The 18,848-nt window shown below is 42.0% G+C and overlaps 2 protein-coding genes across 5 annotated transcripts in view; one reads left to right on the top strand and one right to left on the bottom strand.

The window, feature by feature from the left end:
- Positions 1-6,536, top strand: part of NIPSNAP3A (nipsnap homolog 3A) — a 93,286-nt gene extending 86,750 nt beyond the window's left edge. For all 3 annotated transcript variants that reach the window (XR_011320790.1, XM_069765962.1, XM_069765949.1), the window contains one exon: positions 6,246-6,536. Coding sequence is in view for 2 of the 3 variants with exons in the window: in XM_069765962.1 (XP_069622063.1) it covers positions 6,246-6,322 (77 nt within the window). In the remaining variant the exon portion in view is untranslated. The remainder of the gene's footprint in view (positions 1-6,245) is intronic.
- Positions 6,537-11,106: 4,570 nt separating this feature from the next.
- Positions 11,107-18,848, bottom strand: part of ABCA1 (ATP binding cassette subfamily A member 1) — a 132,128-nt gene continuing 124,386 nt past the window's right edge. For both annotated transcript variants that reach the window (XM_069765939.1, XM_069765928.1), the window contains 4 exons: positions 18,732-18,835; positions 18,400-18,492; positions 17,881-18,124; positions 11,107-14,855 (listed from right to left, as the gene is read on the bottom strand). In XM_069765939.1, coding sequence (XP_069622040.1) covers positions 14,715-14,855; positions 17,881-18,124; positions 18,400-18,492; positions 18,732-18,835 — 582 coding nt within the window. In that variant the 3' untranslated portion in view covers positions 11,107-14,714. The remainder of the gene's footprint in view (positions 14,856-17,880; positions 18,125-18,399; positions 18,493-18,731; positions 18,836-18,848) is intronic.

Genomic DNA, 18,848 nt, shown 5'->3' with positions numbered 1-18,848 from the left:
CACAGTGTGTTGCACCCCTTGTGAAATTTGGTGGAGGATCAGTGATGATCTGAGGATGCTTCAGCAAGGCTGGAATTGGGCAGATTGTTCTTTGCAAAGGACGTATGAATCAAGCCGCATACAAAGTTATCCTGGAAAAACAGTTGATTCCGTCTGCGCAGGCAATGTTCCCCAAATCTGTCCCAGTCCCCAAATCTGAGGACTGTTTTTTCCAGCAGGCCAATGTGCCATGCCACAAAGCTAGGTCAAGCAAGGTGTGGATGAAGGACTAGGACATCAAATCCCTGTCATGGCCAGCCCACTCTCCAGACCTGAACCCCACTGAAAACCTCTAGAATGTAGTAAAGAGGAAGATGGATAGTCACTGCGTAAATTTTTGCACCAGGAGTGGCATAAGGTCACCCAAAAGCAGTGTGAAAGACTGGTGAAAACCATACCAAGACGCATGAAAGCTTTGAATAAAAATCATGGTTATTCCACCAAGTATTGATTTCTGAACACTTCCTGAGTTAAAGCATTAGTATTGTTGATTTTCTAAATGATTATGAACTGAAAAATCAGACAAACTGAAAATTTTGCAGTGGTCTCTTAACCCCTTAAGCCCCAAGGGTGGTTTGCACATTAATGACCGGGCCAATTTTTACAATTCTGACCACTGTCCCTTTATGAGGTTATAACTCTGGAACGCTTCAACGGATCCTGGTGATTCTGACATTCTTTTCTTGTGACATATTGGGCTTCATGATAGTGGTAAAGTTTCTTTGATATTACCTGCGTTTATTTGTGAAAAAAACGAAAATTTGGCGAAAATTTCGCAATTTTCCAACTTAGAATTATTATGCCCTTAAATCACAGAGATATGTCACACAAAATACTTAATAAGTAATATTTCCCACGTCTAATTTACATCAGCACAATTTTGGAACCAACATTTTTTTTTTGTTAGGGAGTTATAAGGGTTAAAAGTTGACCAACAATTTCTCATTTTTACAACACCATTTTTTTAGGGACCACATCTCATTTGAAGTCATTTTGAGGAGTCTATATGATGGAAAATACCCAAATGTGACAACATTATAAAAACTGCACCCCTCAAGGTGCTCAAAACCACATTCAAGAAGTTTATTAACCCTTCAGGTGTTTCACAGGAATTTTTGGAATGTTTAAAAAAAAATGAACATTTAACTTTTTTTCACAAAAAATTTTCTTCAGCTCCAATTTGTTTTATTTTACCAAGGGTAACAGGAGAAAATGGACCCCAAAAGTTGTACAATTTGTCCTGAGTACGCCGATACCCCATATGTGGGGGTAAACCACTGTTTGGGAGCATCGCAGAGCTCGGAAGGGAAGGAGCGCCATTTGACTTTTCAATGCAAAATTGACTGGAATTGAGATTGGAAGCCATGTTGCGTTTGGAGAGCCCCTGATGTGCCTAAACATTGAAACCCCCCACAAGTGACACCATTTTGGAAAGTAGACCCCCTAAGGAACTTATCTAGATGTGTTGTGAGAGCTTTGAACCCCCAAGTGTTTCACAACCGTTTAAAACGCAGAGCCGTGAAAATAAAATTAAAAAAAATTTCCACAAAAATTATTTTTTAGCCCCCAGTTTTGTATTTTTCCAAGGGTAACAGGAGAAATTCGACCCTAAAAGTTGTTGTACAATTTGTCCTGAGTACGCTGATACCCCATATGTGGGGCGGAACCACCGTTTGGGTGCATGGCAGAGCTCGAAAGGGAAGGAGCGCCATTTGGAATGTAGACTTAGATGGATTGGTCTGCAGGTGTCACATTGCATTTGTAGAGCACCTGATGTACCTAAACAGTAGAAACCCCCCACAAGTGACCCCATATTGGAAATTAGACCCCCAATGAACTTATCTAGATGTGTTTTGAGAACTTTGAACCCCCTAGTGTTTCGCTACAGTTTATAACGCAGAGCCGTGAAAATAAAAAATCATTTTTTTCCCACAAAAATGGTTTTTTAGCCCTACAAATTTTTATTTTCCCAAGGGTAAGAAGAGAAATTGGACTCCAAAAGTTGTTGTCCAATTTGTCCTGACTATGCTGATACCCCATATGTTGGGGTAAACCCCTGTTTGGGTGCACGGGAGAGATTCGGAAGGGAAGGAGCACTGTTTTACTTTTTCAAAGCAGAATTGGCTGGAATTGAGATCGGACGCCATGTCACTTTTGTCGCTCTGATGTGCCTAAACAGTGGAAACCCCCCCAATTCTAACTGAAACCCTAACCCAACCACACCCCCTAACCCTAACCACACCCCTAACTCCAACACACCCTCAACCCTAACTTTAGCCCCAACCCTAACTGTAGCCCTAACCCTAGCCCCAACCATAACTGTAGCCCTAGCCCCAACCCTAACCCTAATGGAAAAATGGAAATAAATACATTTTTTTTTTAATTTTATTATTTTTCCCTAACTAAGTGGGTGATGCAGGGGGGTTTGATTTACTTTTCTAGTGTGTTTTCTAGCGGATTTTTATGATTGGCAGCCGTCACACACTAAAAGACGCTTTTTATTGCAAAAAATAGTTTTTGTGTCTCCACATTTTGAGAGCTATATTTTTTCCATGTTTTGGTCCACAGTCATGTGAGGTCTTGTTTTTTGCGGGACGAGTTGACGTTTTTATTGGTAACATTTTCGGGCACGTGACATTTTTTGATCGCTTTTTATTCCGATTTTTGTGAGGCAGAATGACCAAAAACCAGCTATTCATGAATTTCTTTTGTGGGGGGCGTTTATACCGTTCCATGTTTGGTAAAATTGATAACGCAGTTTTATTCTTCGGGTCAGTACGATTACAGTGATACCCCATTTATATCTTTTTTTATGTTTTGGCGCTTTTATACGATAAAAACTATTTTATAGAAAAAATAATTATTTTTGCTTTGCTTTATTCTGAGGACTATAACTTTTTTATTTTTTCGCTGATGATGCTGTATGGCGGCCTGTTTTTTTGTGGGAGATGACGTTTTCAGCGGTACCATGGTTATTTATATCCGTCTTTTTGATCGCGTGTTATTCTACTTTTTGTTCGGCGGTATGATAATAAAGCGTTGTTTTTTGCCTCGTTTTTTTTTTTTTTACGATGTTCACTGAAGGGGTTAACTAGTGGGATAGTTTTTATAGGTCGGGTCGTTACGGACGCGGCGATACTAAATATGTGTACTTTTGTTTTTTTTTTATTATTTAGATAAAGAAATGTATTTATTTGAACAATATTTTTTTTCTATTATTTATTTAGGAATTTTTTTTTATTTTTTTATTACACATCTAAATATATATATATATTTTTTTTACATTATCACATTGTCCCAGGGGGGACATCACTATATAGTGACAGATCGCTGATGTGACACTTTGCAGAGCACTGTGTCAGATCAGCGATCTGACATGCACTGCTCCAGGCTTACAGGCGCCTGCTCTGAGCAAGTGCTTGTAAGCCACCTCCCTGCAGGACCCGGAAGTAGCCCCACGGCCATTTTGGATCCGGGGCCTGCAGGGTGGAGACACTCGATACAAGGTGAGCACATTGCCTTGTACCGAGCGTCTCAGGGAAGCCCGCAGGGAGCCCCCTCCCTGTGCAATGCTTCCCTATGCCCCCAGGGGTTAATGTGCCGGGGGCGGTCCTTGACCGCTCCTGCCACATAGTGCCGGATGTCAGCTGCTATAGCTGACACCCAGCCGCGCTCACGGATTGCATATGACGTACTATCCCGTCACTGGGAATTAAGTCCCAGGTCACCTCAACGGGATAGTGCGTCATATGGGATTAAGGGGTTAATTTTTGCCAGAACTGTATTATCATGGATTCAGGCAAGCACTTGGGGTATGTTTCCACGTGCCGGATTACACCCAGATTAGCTGCGGATTGGACGCTGCATACAGCTGCGACGTTCAACCCGCAGCGTCCAGATGTTTTTATGAAATCCCGCCTCCACTATGCGTGTGAACACACATCCGGCGGCCCTGTGTTTCCGGACATGTGGCGCGTCTTTTTAGAACGCAGCATGTCAGTTTACCTTGCGGCAACGCTGCATCGCAGCAAGGTAAATCACAGGGCCCTATGAATGGGGTGCGGAGATTCCGGATGTGTGCAATGAACACATCCGGAATCACCGCGTTTATAGAAGGGGGCGGTGCGAGTTTTCCGCTCCGTCCAAAGCGACGGCAATTCAGAACGTGGAACCTTACCCTTAGGGTATGTTTACACGTTCAGTAAACGCTGCGGATTGGAAACTGTGTCCAGATGTTACAGCATAGTGGATGGGATTTTATGAAATCCCATCTCAACTATGCATGTATGGACGCCTCCGGCGGCCCTTCGTATACTCACATCGGGCACGTCTTTCTGGACCGCAGCATGTCAATTTATCTTATGAAGACGCTCAGTGTCCGCAAGATAAATATGACAGTCCAATGTGTGATTCTGCACGGTTCAATGAACACATGCGGAATCACCGCGCGTTCAAAATCCAGCAGTGCTTTGGATGGAGCTGCGTTCAAAGCACTGCCAATACTGAACATGGAAACATACTCTTAGTCTTTAGGAGTCGTTGACCTGGCAGGGTATACAGGACACAACGTCCGGGTGCTACTGTACAGGCCCTGCCATGTGTCCCATGTAAAAAAAACAAGAGCATGACACAGTTTTTCTTTATTTTATAGAATTTCTTCTAGAATCTCATATGGATCTGGATAAGTTGGAAACTTGGGCTGAAAGGTGGCAGATGAGGTTTAACAATGATAAATGTAAGGTTATACACATGGGAAGAAGGAATCAATATCACCATTACACACTGAACGGGAAACCACTGGGTAAATCTGACAGGGAGAAGGACTTGGGGATTCTAGTTAATGATAAACTTACCTGGAGCAGCCAGTGCCAGGCAGCAGCTGCCAAGGCAAACAGGATCATGGGGTGCATTAAAAGAGGTCTGGATACACATGATGAGAGCATTATACTGCCTCTGTACAAATCCCTAGTTAGACCGCACATGGAGTACTGTGTCCAGTTTTGGGCACCGGTGCTCAGGAAGGATATAATGGAACTAGAGAGAGTACAAAGGAGGGCAACAAAATTAATAAAGGGGATGGGAGAACTACAATACCCAGATAGATTAGCGAAATTAGGATTATTTAGTCTAGAAAAAAGACGACTGAGGGGCGATCTAATAACCATGTATAAGTATATAAGGGGACAATACAAATATCTCGCTGAGGATCTGTTTATACCAAGGAAGGTGACGGGCACAAGGGGGCATTCTTTGCGTCTGGAGGAGAGAAGGTTTTTCCACCAACATAGAAGAGGATTCTTTACTGTTAGGGCAGTGAGAATCTGGAATTGCTTGCCTGAGGAGGTGGTGATGGCGAACTCAGTTGAGGGGTTCAAGAGAGGCCTGGATGTCTTCCTGGAGCAGAACAATATTGTATCATAAGGACGTAGATCTGGGGATTTATTATGATGGAATATAGGCTGAACTGGATGGACAAATGTCTTTTTTCGGCCTTACTAACTATGTTACTATGTTACATATATACTTCTACATGACAACTGGTCTCGTGCCTTCTAGTCCAACCACGACCCCAGCACTGGTCCGTTTTCTGTCAATAAACAATGTATTCAGGAAGCTGTGGTGTGGAAGGGGTTATACATAGCTTGACATCTGAACTTTGTTAGAATCAAACGTTTTCTCTATTGCAGATTTATCATAACTACAGTACCCAGTAAACTAAGTGACACATCACTGGATTCAGGGTCTCTGTCCCCTACCTCATGCTGCGGTCAGATTACCTGACTGATTCCCCTTCAGAAGTAGAGCCCTTAGTACAGTGCTATAATAGCTTTAACCTTCACAAGCAAAGATCTTGGTGAGGCCTGATTTTTCCTTGATGAAGTCTGTTTTGTTTATGACTATGTACTGTAGCTGAACCTAAATCAAGGACTGGATACTAATGTCATATAGTTTCACAGAGGGGAATTTATTGCTTATTTTTGGAGAAAAAGAAAAAGCAGACTAGGACCCCTTAGCTCCTGAGTTCCAAAGAAGCTTCCCAGGCATCCAAGCAGAATAACATGGAGATAAAAGCTTGTGATGAGATGGCAGGAGCGGAGGTGTATGACACTGTCTTCTCATTGCTCTTTACAGTTCTAAACACTTATCGCTTTTTAAAATGTTTTATTCCACACTTTGTGAAAAAAATGTTCTGCCTTCTTTTTCAGTGAGGGAAAGCGTGGGGTTTCTTGAGTCACAGCGCAATTTCCTTCTGGTTCCCGCTCCATTCTCCCCAATGAAGTGATACCGGCCATTCCTCATGGATATCTTGAAGCAGTTGACCACAACACATTGAAGGAATTTTCACTTGTCAAATCCATACACGTTTGAGTCTGTGACGACTTTTATACCAGATTTTATCTACGTAACTGATTTGTGTAAATCCGAAATACTTTCTCTGTACATTATTACAATTCTTTACAAGCATCTCTGTATTAAAAAGATTATACTATGCAGAACTTCGGCTGATTTATTATTATTTTTTTTTACAATCAGTCATCACAATCACAAGAAAAATACAGAAGAAAAGGTGTATTTTCCAGGAACTGATTTAATTCAATAGATCCAAGTGTGTGTGTGATTATGTACAGTATATATGTGTATATATATATATTTTCAGAATTGGGGTATGTGCAGAAAATTCAGCACCATTTCTGCATTACTTTGCAGAAAAAGCGCTGCATAAAATAAACATGTTTTTGTTGTCTTTTAAATGCGTTTTGGTGTTGATTTTTCCCCACTCGTTAGTATGTGTGAAATCTGCAGCAAAAACGCTTAAGAAAATTGACATTCTGCAGCTCTAAATCGCACCGAATCTCCTAATCACAAATAAGCAACGTGTGCATGACACTTCAGGATTCTCATTCACTTTGCTGGCATCAGGAATCTCTTCAGGTTTTGTGACAAATCTACAATGTGTGCACAGACCCTCATCCAGTATTGCGTACGAGCACAGAAATACCCAGACGTAAACCCCTAGGTATATGATCAGTGAGGCTATTGCTGGCTGTCTGAGGAATGTTATACCACTTTGAATGCACTTGGGCACACAAATGATCAAGATGCACTTCTGGCAGTTCTCTATTTGCAATTATCAAACAATAACATTCCAGAAGTTCTAAATGGGAGACAAGTCTGGAGATGCTGTAGACCATAGCACTTTTTAGGCCAGCCACGTAGGCTGCTCACAGTAGCACGAACAGCATGCAATATGGCATTGTTTGTGTAAAAAGTGGTTCCTATTAAACTTTGGGTAAATGACTGTACCACTGTTTCCATGAGCAAATCAATGTAACAGCTTGCCATAAGTTTACCAGAAATTAAGGTTAGAAGGGTCCGGCCACTGTACATTTTCATCTGATGTCTTAAACCTGGGCATAAGAATGGTGATGTTGCCTTGTGAAGGCCTTTTCTTGGTGTGACGTCGCCCACATGGTCTCCAAACCCATCTCCAGCTATCAGTGTCCAATACAAAAGCAAAACTCATCACTGAAGAGGATATTTCTTCATTCCACCCTCCATTGCCATCGAGCTCTATACCATGATCGCTTATGAGAGCAGTGGCATGAAGTCAAGAGAACAATTGACGCAGGACGGTCTGGCTCATAGCTCAATCGTGTGAAAATGTCTTTTAATGGTTTGTGTAGATACTGTTTGACACCATAGGATCCAATTTCACTTGCAGTACAAAATGGATCAATCGTGGAACCAGTGGTACGGCCATTTCTCCAATGTGACTCAGGAGCCATTTTTAGTGACAAGCCACACGTACTATTGTTAGAAGGCTGCGTGACCTAAATGTGCTACTGTGGCCCGCAGTGTATCCTAACTTGTCTCACATTGAGCAACTTGGAAGTTATTAGTCGGCGATTGTAAAGTGCGCTGCCAGCAGTGGATCTTGATCATTTGTGTGCTCATGTGCATTCAGTGTGGCAGAACTTTCCTGAGACAACCATTAATAACCTCATTGATATGTCCAGCGTGCAAATGATCATACACGATACAAAATAAATGAAGATTTGGAAAATTTTGTCATGGACTTTGAATATAATTATAACTCTAAAATCTGCCATATTTTGCTGCACAGTGCTAATGAGTGTGTTTTTTACATAAACCTATTCAGACACGGCAAATAATTCATTTTAGGGCATGCGACTGATTTTTCATTCTACAGAATACCTAATTTAGAACAGATCGGTTAATTACTTTTTACATTGCAGATCTCCTTGTAACATGAGAATGGAAAAGTTTGCTTTTTCTGTGTGTAGCCAAAATGTAGGCTCCTCTGAAAGGGTTTCTCTCATGCTCAGTACCGCATTACTCCTCCGCCATCCTGCTTGCTTGGGGCGGTGTGCTTCTGCTGTCTGACAGTTTGTGATGATGGCATGAATGAGCTACTGGCGTGAACAGCGCTCTCTCCGATGAGCTGCACTTGCCTGCTCAGTACAAGCATAGGTGTCAAACTCAAGGCCCACCATGTCATTCTATACAGCCCAAGAGGTCAGGCCACACTTCAACACTGCTCCGACCAGCTCTGCGTACGGGAAGTGGAGAGCCAGTCGGAACAGTTTTGAAGTGTACTGAGCTCAAAATCTAAGATAGCAGCCGCCCCCTGTGCTGGCGCCACCTCCTCTACTAAGCACTGGTTGGATTATATGTCTACACGGCCACTGCTTAGCAGAGGGGGTGTAGTGAGCACAGAGAGTGGATGTGATTTTCGAATCTGTGCATATGCAGCCAAAAGAGAGACGGAGCCAGCATGAAGAGCAGGTGCCATCTTTGTGAGTGAACAGCGCATGCCGTGAACACAGCCTGCACAAGCGGTGAACGCAGTGAATTCAGTCGGCCTGCAGAAATGGTGAACCCAATGATTGCTGTCAGCCAGCACAAAAAGTTTAAGCCAAGAACGCAGCCAGCACAAAAAGTGAAAAAAAGAAGTCCGTCAGCTTTTTTGTGGTTCCATTTTTTTCATCAGAGCAGATGCAGCCATTACTTTGCATAGGGAACAGCTCTCTTACCCTTACTACCCAGGGATGGCTCTTAGCCCTATTACCCAAGGACAGCGCTCTTAACACTACTACCCAGGAACAGCTCTCTTATCTCTACTACCCAGGGACGGCTCTCTTACCCTTACTACCCAGGGACTGCTCTTAGCCCTATTACCAGGGATAGCACTCTTAACCCTACTACCCAGGAACAGCTCTCTTAGCTCTACTACCCAGGAACAGCTCTCTTAAACCTACTACCCAGGGGACGGCTCTTTTACCCCTACTACCCAGGGATGGCTCTCTTACCCCTACTACCCAGGGATGGCTCTTAGCCCTATTACCCAGGGACAGCACTCTTAACTCTACTACCCAAGACCAGCTCTCTTAGCCCCACTACCCAGGAACAGATCTCTTACCTCTACTACACAGGAACAGCTCTTAGCTCTACTACCCAGGGACAGCTCTTAGCCTTACTACCCAGGTTCAGCTGTTTTAACCCTACTACCCAGGGACAGCTTTTAGCCCTATTACCCAGGGACAGCGCTCTTAACCCTACTACCCAGGAACAGATCTCTTAGCCCCACTACCCAGGGACGTCTCTCTTAGCTCTACTATGTAGTGTCTCTCTTAAGGCCCCTTCACATTTAGCGACGCTGCAGCGATACCGACAACGATCCGGATCGCTGCAGCGTCACTGTTTGGTCGCTGGAGAGCTGTCACACAGACCGCTCTCCAGCGACCAACTATGCCGGTAACCAGGGTAAACATCGGGTAACTAAGCGCAGGGCCGCGCTTAGTAACCCGATGTTTACCCTGGTTACCATCCTAAAAGTAAAAAAAAACAAACACTACATACTTACCTACAGCCGTCTGTCCTCCAGCGCTGTGCTCTGCTCTCCTCCTGTACTGCCTGTGAGCACAGCGGCTGGAGAGCAGAGCGGTGACGTCACCGCTCTGCTTTCCGGCTGACCGACGCTCACAGACAGTACAGGAGGAGAGCAGAGCACAGCGCTGGAGGACAGACGGCTGTAGGTAAGTATGTAGCGTTTGTTTTTTTTTACTTTTAGGATGGTAACCAGGGTAAACATCGGGTTACTAAGCGCGGCCCTGCGCTTAGTTACCCGATGTTTACCCTGGTTACCAGTGAAGACATCGCTGGATTGGTGTCACACACGCCGATCCAGCGATGTCCACGGGAGAGCCAGCGACCAAATAAAGTTCTGGACTTTGTTCAGCGACCAACGATCTCCCAGCAGGGGCCTGATCGTTGGTCGCTGTCACACATAACGATTTCATTAACGATATCGTTGCTACGTCACAAAAAGCAACGATATCGTTAACAATATCGTTATGTGTGAAGGTACCTTTAGTCCTACTACCCAGGGACAGATCACTTAGCCCTACCACCCAGGAATCCTTTTGACACCCGCCATTTTCCTTCCTATTCCTGTCCGTGTCACAACTCCAGCTCAAGGCATTAGGGGCCGGAGGTCGGTGCAGCAGCGATTTGCGAGAGCCACTTGTGCTGTCTTCAGTGTTGTGCCCGTCTAGCACAATCATCGGATGGTGTTGTCAATACACATATGGAGCGCTTTTCTTTGTGTTTTTTTTCCTTTACAAGCCCTACAACCCACCACCCAGGGACAGCTAGGACTGCAGAGATGGCAAGTAACCTTGGCGACCAGTTGTAAACAACAGATTCAAGAAACTCTTTGATCTTAATAAATGGATAAAAACAAGAAGCTTTGCAATTTCCTTTCTTAAGATGGAACAACCCTTTTAAAGCAGAAGAGTGCTGCAGGACATGAACAAAACAACGTAGGTGTCACTTTCATTTTATTAAACTTTACGTGACATATTACAAGGCAATTAACATAGATCTAAGTCTACACTTTAATACTTAAACAGTTAATAACAATACAAATATTTTTCAGTCACGGAAATTTCAATGTAAGGATTTAACTTAGAAACTACTATATTGTAAAACCTTTTTTAACTTTTTTTTTTTTTTACTTTTTTCTCTTTTGTACTTTTTAAATTTTTTGCAATGTTAATGGGTATTCCAGTGCAAAAATAGATCCCATTAAAAACAGCATAAAGTGCTTGGAATGAAGGACCAAAAATAATGAAACATAATGCATGTAAAACATCACATCACATGGGAGAAATGTTTCTGATTCGGAGCTACACAAATTTGCGTCTGCGTGTCAAGCTCCCACAACCAACCAGAATAAAGAAAAATTAGTGGCACGTGAAATCTGAAGAACAAGATAATTCACGAAATGAGCGGATCTGTGAATTCCCACCCATTAAAAATGTCCTAGTCTTACCAGGCATTTGCTGAATGTTCCCAATAAAGCAAACCACAGACACAGATGACATCAATACATATCCAATGTCACACCGACATGAACAAATGCAGAATGTGCAGATTATGGTGCAGTAATCTGGTACAGTGAATCAGTATGGCGTAGATATCACTAACTTGGCACTATGCCTATGGCATCGTATAAGCATGTGACACAAGTTGCAATTTCCTAGCCATCTATCACTTACGCTATCCTTACATTTTCTCCAATGTCAGTGCAATCTGGTAAGGCAGTGTTGAGAAAAAATAAAAATATCTCATTTTGTGTAGCGCGGAAGGTGCAGGAATATAGCTTCTTGCATAGACTGAGGTAAAAAAAAACGCAAAAATTGCATTGATAAGATAGATTGGAAGGCTTCTTTACGGTACAAGCATTTCAAGGGAACTTCTCACTGTCACATTCCTTTATTACCACCAAATCAAAGCAGCTTTCTCTGTTCTAGGGGATAAGTGGCATTTCTTCTCAAAGCCTTGTTAGGGGGGAGGGGGTTGTTTTACAAAATGGCTTGTTCACAAACTGATATACTGACATGTACCTTACCAGTGACCATAACTGTTGGTACCATATCATAACATTTCCTGCAGAATAACATTACAGGAAGCACTCTAACTTTCCTGAATAGTTCTCTGCATATATAAAAATCCAGGTTAACAATATTTTCAAGGTATTTTTTCCTTACTAATGCCCTTTGGGTGGCCTTCCTGTAAACCAGACATTGGCTCTAACAGTTTGTGCAGGTCATCATTATATGTACTTTCTAATGGTTATAGTTTCAGTTCCTGATGATGGCCGTTTACCTGTAGAGAAATGGGGTCCGGGTATGGACATGGGTGTAGTGAGAGAGGGGGCTGTGATGTCAGTGCAGGGGGGAAATGTTCTATTCCCTGCAAATCATGTGTATCACTACAATGTCCACACTGCCTGCACTTCTCGGGGCAGCAGCAACAAGTGGCACCTGTGCGCTGCCGCCACGCTGGATACTATGGTGGCACAGGCTACTATGCAGATGTAGCAGAGCTGACTCTGTACCTGAACATGTTACCTTGGTTGTGCATTGCCATACCTTTCAGCACAGGTTTACCTGCAATCTTATCCCAAATCACTAATCATACATCTGTTCTCTATTGTGTTTTTATTATCCCCATTACATTAGATTCTACCTGAGAAAAAGATATAATGTGGCAGTGAAACTGTTTGACTAAACAAAAAAAAGTGTATACTGCAGGCTTTTGGCAACTTTTTTTTCTACTTTTATCTAAAATAAAGCATTTGGAAAAACCCTTAAAAAGTATACTACAATCTGTAATACACAGAAAGTGATCAAAATGTAAAGGATGTGCCAATAAAAAACAGTGGTATGCTTGTATAGAACATTTTTTCGGTATTTTTCAATCATAGTATTATTTCTATTAACTATATGGCAGAAGGAAATAAAACTGCACATCAGTTCAACTAAAATGACTGGTTACTGTACTGAAAATGCACTGGAGTCCCATGATCCTGGAGTGCATAGGTTTAGTAAATGGAAGAATATGTGAAACAGGACATTAGGACTAAAGAATTATTCCAAAAACGGAAGTATTGGCTTTGCAGTCTGCGAAGGTAAGACAAAGGAAACTAAAATGTTACTTGAGGTGTAAAAAGAATACAAATCGTACTAAAGACAATAGTAAAATGCAAAAATAACACCACAGGACACATGTAACAATGCTACCAAAAACAAATGTAGAAAAGCTGGACAATCTGCAGTAGAAAGATACTCAGTGCTGTACCCATGCATGACACCTTGTGACCCAGGATCCTCCTACAAAGCACATGTATGAATGAGGGATGCAAGACACCATGTGACCCAGGATCCTTCTTCTACACGGCAAATGTATGAATGCGGGATGCATGACACCTTGTGACCCAGGATCCTCCTTCTACACAGCACATGTATGAATGAGGGATGTAAGACACCATGTGACCCAGGATCCTCCTTCTACACGGCACATGTATGAATGTGGGATGCATGACACCTTGTGACCCTGGATCCTCCTTCTATATGGCACATATATGAATGTGGGATGTATGACACCTTGTGACCCTGGATCCTCCTTCTACACGGCACATGTATGAATGTGGGATGTATGACACCTTGTGACCCTGGATCCTCCTTCTACACGGCACATGTATGAATGTGGGATGCATGACACCTTGTGACCCAGGACCCTCCTTCTACACAGCACATGTATGAATGAGGGATGTAAGACACCATGTGACCCAGGATCCTTCTACACGGCACATGTATGAATGTGGGATGCATGACACCTTGTGACCCAGGATCCTCCTCCTACACAGCACATGTATGAATGAGGGATGTAAGACACCATGTGACCCAGGATCCTTCTACACGGCACATGTATGAATGTGGGATGCATGACACCTTGTGACCCTGGATCCTCCTTCTATATGGCGCATGTATGAATGAAGGATGCATGACACCTTGTGACCCAGGATCCTCCTTCTGCATGGCCCATGTATGAATGCTGGATGCATGACACCTTGTGACCCTGGATCCTCCTTCTACATGGCACATGTATGAATGTGGGATGCAGCGGCTTTTCAGCTTAGGAGGATTTTACACTGGCCCAGTGTGAACTGCCACTTGTTTTTTGAGACTTTATTGTTGATATTTGCAGACTAATAAAAGTCACTTCAAAATGATAGACTGTGCCTCAAAGCCCATAGAAAATGTACCCACGGTAGCGTAAATGGTAACATCACGATAACCCAAACCACTGAGAACATTACAAGGTATTAAAGCTAGTCCTTCTGGGGAAACTTTGGATCTCCTGACACACATGTAGATGCCCTATCCATTAATAAATAGTTACTAGTCATTATTTGTCAGTGGTAAGATTGTTGCGATCCTGGAAAAGAATACAATAAACAATAAAAAATTTACATTGTACATAATAGCTATGGTTACAAACCCACGTTCAAGCAGGATCCAGTGGGTCCAACACTTTAGATTCACATTGTCATACTGTTGGCCTCTACGTTCAAGTCTTCTACTTGCGTACAGTACAACAAGGCAACACAAGAGGCACTGCCCCTGTTCTGGAATTGTTTCTGTCATTGCATTGATTTGCATTGCATTGAGTGGTAAGTCTAGTTGTCCAGTATCTGATGCCTCCCTGCTCTGGTCCTACAGACCTGACTTCCGGGCATTTGTGTCCCAACTACTGCCAAGAGAGGCATTTTATACAAAACCTCCAGATATTCCCTGTTTGGCTTGTCACACGCAGCTTTCTTTCACCTTCTCGTCCTGAAGAAAAGATGTCAGAACGGACATATCTACTACAGTCTGGTTTTTATGTAATGACAAGTCCTTTAAAAGATCATCGTCACTTTGGTCCTTGGCAAAGTTAACAAACACCTTGAAAGGATAAAGAAGATGTCATATTAATTTCAGTAATTTCAGATTCTTCTTCTTATTCTCTAAGTAATACAAAATGTGATGTTTAAGAGAATATCAAAGAGAAAACTCCCTCTCAAATCTAGAGAAGTTTCTTGATCAAACATTTTACAGAATGGCTTCTTGACTGTTGTTATTGCCATGACACATTATTTCTCACTCCATATATCACCTAAATGTTAAGTACCCTTCCCTACACAAGTATCAGTTGGAAGATATGTGCAGACAAGGTACCTCTCAGGGTTAAAAAAAAAAAACCCATAAAGTATATGAAAAAAAAAAAAATTCTATTTGTAATTTTACATATAAGACCTGATGACAATGAACCTATTAGCAAATAAAATCAGTCCTTACCTGACTAGTGGTAATCTGCAGGTAAATACCATTTTAAAGAAGTGGAGCAGTCTAATATGAGTGCGCTTTAATCACACCCACTGCTCATGCTGCCATCTTGCTCTTTAGCGTGTTTGCAGAACAAGGAGTCCGTCAAGAACAGGTGGAGTAGTTAGAGCGCACTAACTGTGTAGAGAGCTGACGGCTCTGGCATCTCTCCAATGTGTGAAAGCGAGTGGCTGCAGGGAGAATATAACTTCATTTTCTTCCAGCACCTGCACTTCCAATTAGACGAGTGCACATGTTTAAAACAGTATTTACATGTAGCTTACCATTACCCAATGAAATGACTTCAGATTTTCTGTAAAGAAGCACTCCCACTAACTTTTATATTCATTAAATGTGTGTATATGCATGTTCTGTAGTGTAAGTGTATTAATATACTCCCCTACTGCCACTTTCTCCGGGATCCAGCGCCGTTCTTCTCTATGATGTCACCGCAATTCTGACTAGCTGGCTCGTTGTATGCGCTATGCGTGAGCTGGAAATCTATTTTGTAATGAAAGCCTATGGAGCCACATTCTGACACTACACAGGCCTTCATTGTCAAAGATACTTCCGGGTCACGGAGAGCACAGCATGACCCGGAGAGTCTGCAGAGCGCTGAAGTCACTAAGAAGCAGACAGGAAGAGCGCTGGACATCAGAGAAAGCAGCGGTACAGGAGTATATTAGTACATTCACACTACATTACATGCATGTACACACACATTTCATGAAAACAAGTTAGTGGGTGTACTTCTTTAAAAAAGAAAGATTTTCTGACATGTTGCTATGACACAGTATGAGGGTATGACTGCTTCTGCCCATTCATTATAGTCCTACAATGCCACAGGTGTCACCAGGCAGAATGTTTGCTTATTTGCCAGTAGCCTTGTAAAAATATCTTTATAACATTTCTACTTTTTCATTTAATAAACATTTCAGGTATAAAATAATCTTGACCTTTACTGACTTGGTATGCTGCATATTTATCTGCTTTTTTTGAGCAGATCTGGAAAAAAAAGTCAGGAAAAAGCGATAACAAAATAATCAAAATGGTCCTATTAATTTGTATGAGAAAACGACCTGCTGTTGCTGATGTCTTTTACTTAAGTGTTATATGTGGTTTATGAATTTGGTGCAAAATCAAAAACACTCTTTTTTATTATCTTTAAAGGAAACCTGTCTGCAGGATTGTGCACAGTAACCTACAGTGTCAGGTTGGCGCCGTTATACTGATTAAAATGATACCTTGGTTGATGAAATCCGTCTTGTGGTTGTTGGGTAATCTTTATTTTCAGTTTTGAGTTAATGATATGCTCGTGCTACGGGGCGGCCAGTGGGGGGGTCTTCATGTGGTGCTCTGATTAGCTATTCATAATGATGGCTACTGACAGGTCGCTGATCCGTCACTGACCTGTCCCCTAGTTTACATAATGAATATATGTACACTAGATTGTGGCCCGATTCTAACGCATCGGGTATTCTAGAATATGCATGTCCCCGTAGTATATGGACAATGATGATTCCAGAATTCGCGGCAGACTGTGCCCGTCGCTGATTGGTCGAGGCAACCTTTATGACATCATCGTCGCCATGGCAACCATTATGACATCATCGTCGCTGTGCCCGTTGCTGATTGGTCGAGGCCTGGCGGCCTCGACCAATCAGACGCAGGATGTCTACGTCCTTTATGACATCATCGTCGCTGTGCCCGTTGCAATCAGAGACGCGGGATTTCTACGTCGATGCTGTTCCGGTCTCTGATTGGTCGAGGCCTGACGGCCTCGACCAATCAGAGAGCCGAGATTTCCAGGACAGACAGACAGACAGACAGACGGAAAAACCCTTAGACAATTATATATATATATAGATACTGAAAAAAACCCTCCTGCAGACAGGTGACGGCCGTGGCTCCTGCGCTGCAGCATAATCACGTGTACTGTGTATATAATTAATGTGGCTGAGGTTCTCCTTATATTAAAAAAAAAAAAATACATGACCTGTCAGAAGCCATACAGATGAATACCTAATCAGAGCACCACATGAAGACCCCCACAGGCCATCCTGGAGCACGAGCATATCAGTAACTAAACACTGAAAATAAGGATTAAACAACAACCGCAAGACGGATTTCATCACCCAGGTGTCATTTTAATCAGTATAACGGCGCCAACCTGACACTGTAGGTTACTGTGCACAATCCTGCTGACAGGTTCCCTTTAACCAGTTTTTGTCACTTTTAACACCAAAAGTGTTTGCTTTTATTTCAGTTGCAAAAATGCGCAAAATTGATAACTCTTCTAGAAACCTTACTCCAGAAAGGGGGATTGGAATGAGATTTGCCAAAAAATTCAATATTTGTTAAAAGTCACATTACGGATAAACAAAGATGTTGAGAACAAATTAAACAAAAACCTCAAACGCAAGACAACTTAAAAAAAACATATAGAGAATAAGGCTGAAATACTAAAGCCATTAGAAAGGAGCAAAATACTCCAAATAAATGAAGACATTGCAATGATGACTCAGGAGGAATAGATGTGTCATCGATAAATTGTAGGACCTTATGAACCATGAAAGAAACCTCCACTTATTTTGTAAGTACTTACTTGGTCAAGAGTGGTCTGAGAGACTGAATAATCTTCAATGTGAAGTCTTTTCTTGTTCTTGGAAAGGATGCTGAAGATCCTGGCCAAGGAGGATTGTGAAGAGCGCAGCTGGTACTGCAACATTCCTCTGTGTTTCTCTTTTAATACACTCCCTGGAAAAGCATGACTGAAAAACTCTTCCACGGGCTTTAAATCTGGGTTTGACCCGGATATCCTTACTACGATGGTGTAGCCATCACCAAACCTGTTGAGCAAAACAAATCACTTACTATTCTTTCATTCTTTATATGAGTTTATAAAATCTAATTGAATGACTTTTTTTATATAATATAATGCTTTGTCATATTTTTGTCATTATTTATATGAAAAAGTAAAATCTCATATATCAGTTTCAGTGTTTTATGGGACAGTAGTAGACAAAGACATGACTGTAGCATAAAAGCATATAAAACTCAACTAATGCAATCATCTAATATAAAACGATGCAGTTTATGTAAAAAGAAAAGAAATCTGAATTACTTATTCTTTAGATGCTGTACACTCCCCAGACATCTAAATCGGCCATTGACCATAATAGCCATTCTTGTGCAGAGAGCTTCACATTCTTCCATACTGTACAAGGCAAGAAAAAATACATGAAATTACTAAACAATGTAGATAAGGTTACTCATGTCAAGCTCCTATATTAGTGCTACTCTGGATGGAAAATGTTATTTCCATGTAAGTATTGTGACTATCCCCTGCGGTCTTTTATCGAAGCAAAGTACTGTTTCAGAAAAAGCACAGGACCTGAAGTTGTAATACTCTCTGACCGCACTTTCCTGACATAGGTATTCAGAAGTAACACTAACCTGTGTGAAGTTAGCACCACGGATCTTCCTTCTTTAATAACACTCAGGGCACAGTTCCACAAGAAGCGCCTTGCTTTAGGATCCATTCCTGTGGTTGGTTCATCCTGTCATTTTAAA

Source organism: Ranitomeya imitator, chromosome 1 (genome assembly GCF_032444005.1).
Source record: "Ranitomeya imitator isolate aRanImi1 chromosome 1, aRanImi1.pri, whole genome shotgun sequence".
Lineage (NCBI taxonomy): Eukaryota > Metazoa > Chordata > Amphibia > Anura > Dendrobatidae > Ranitomeya > Ranitomeya imitator.
This window is presented reverse-complemented; position numbering and strand designations above follow the sequence as displayed.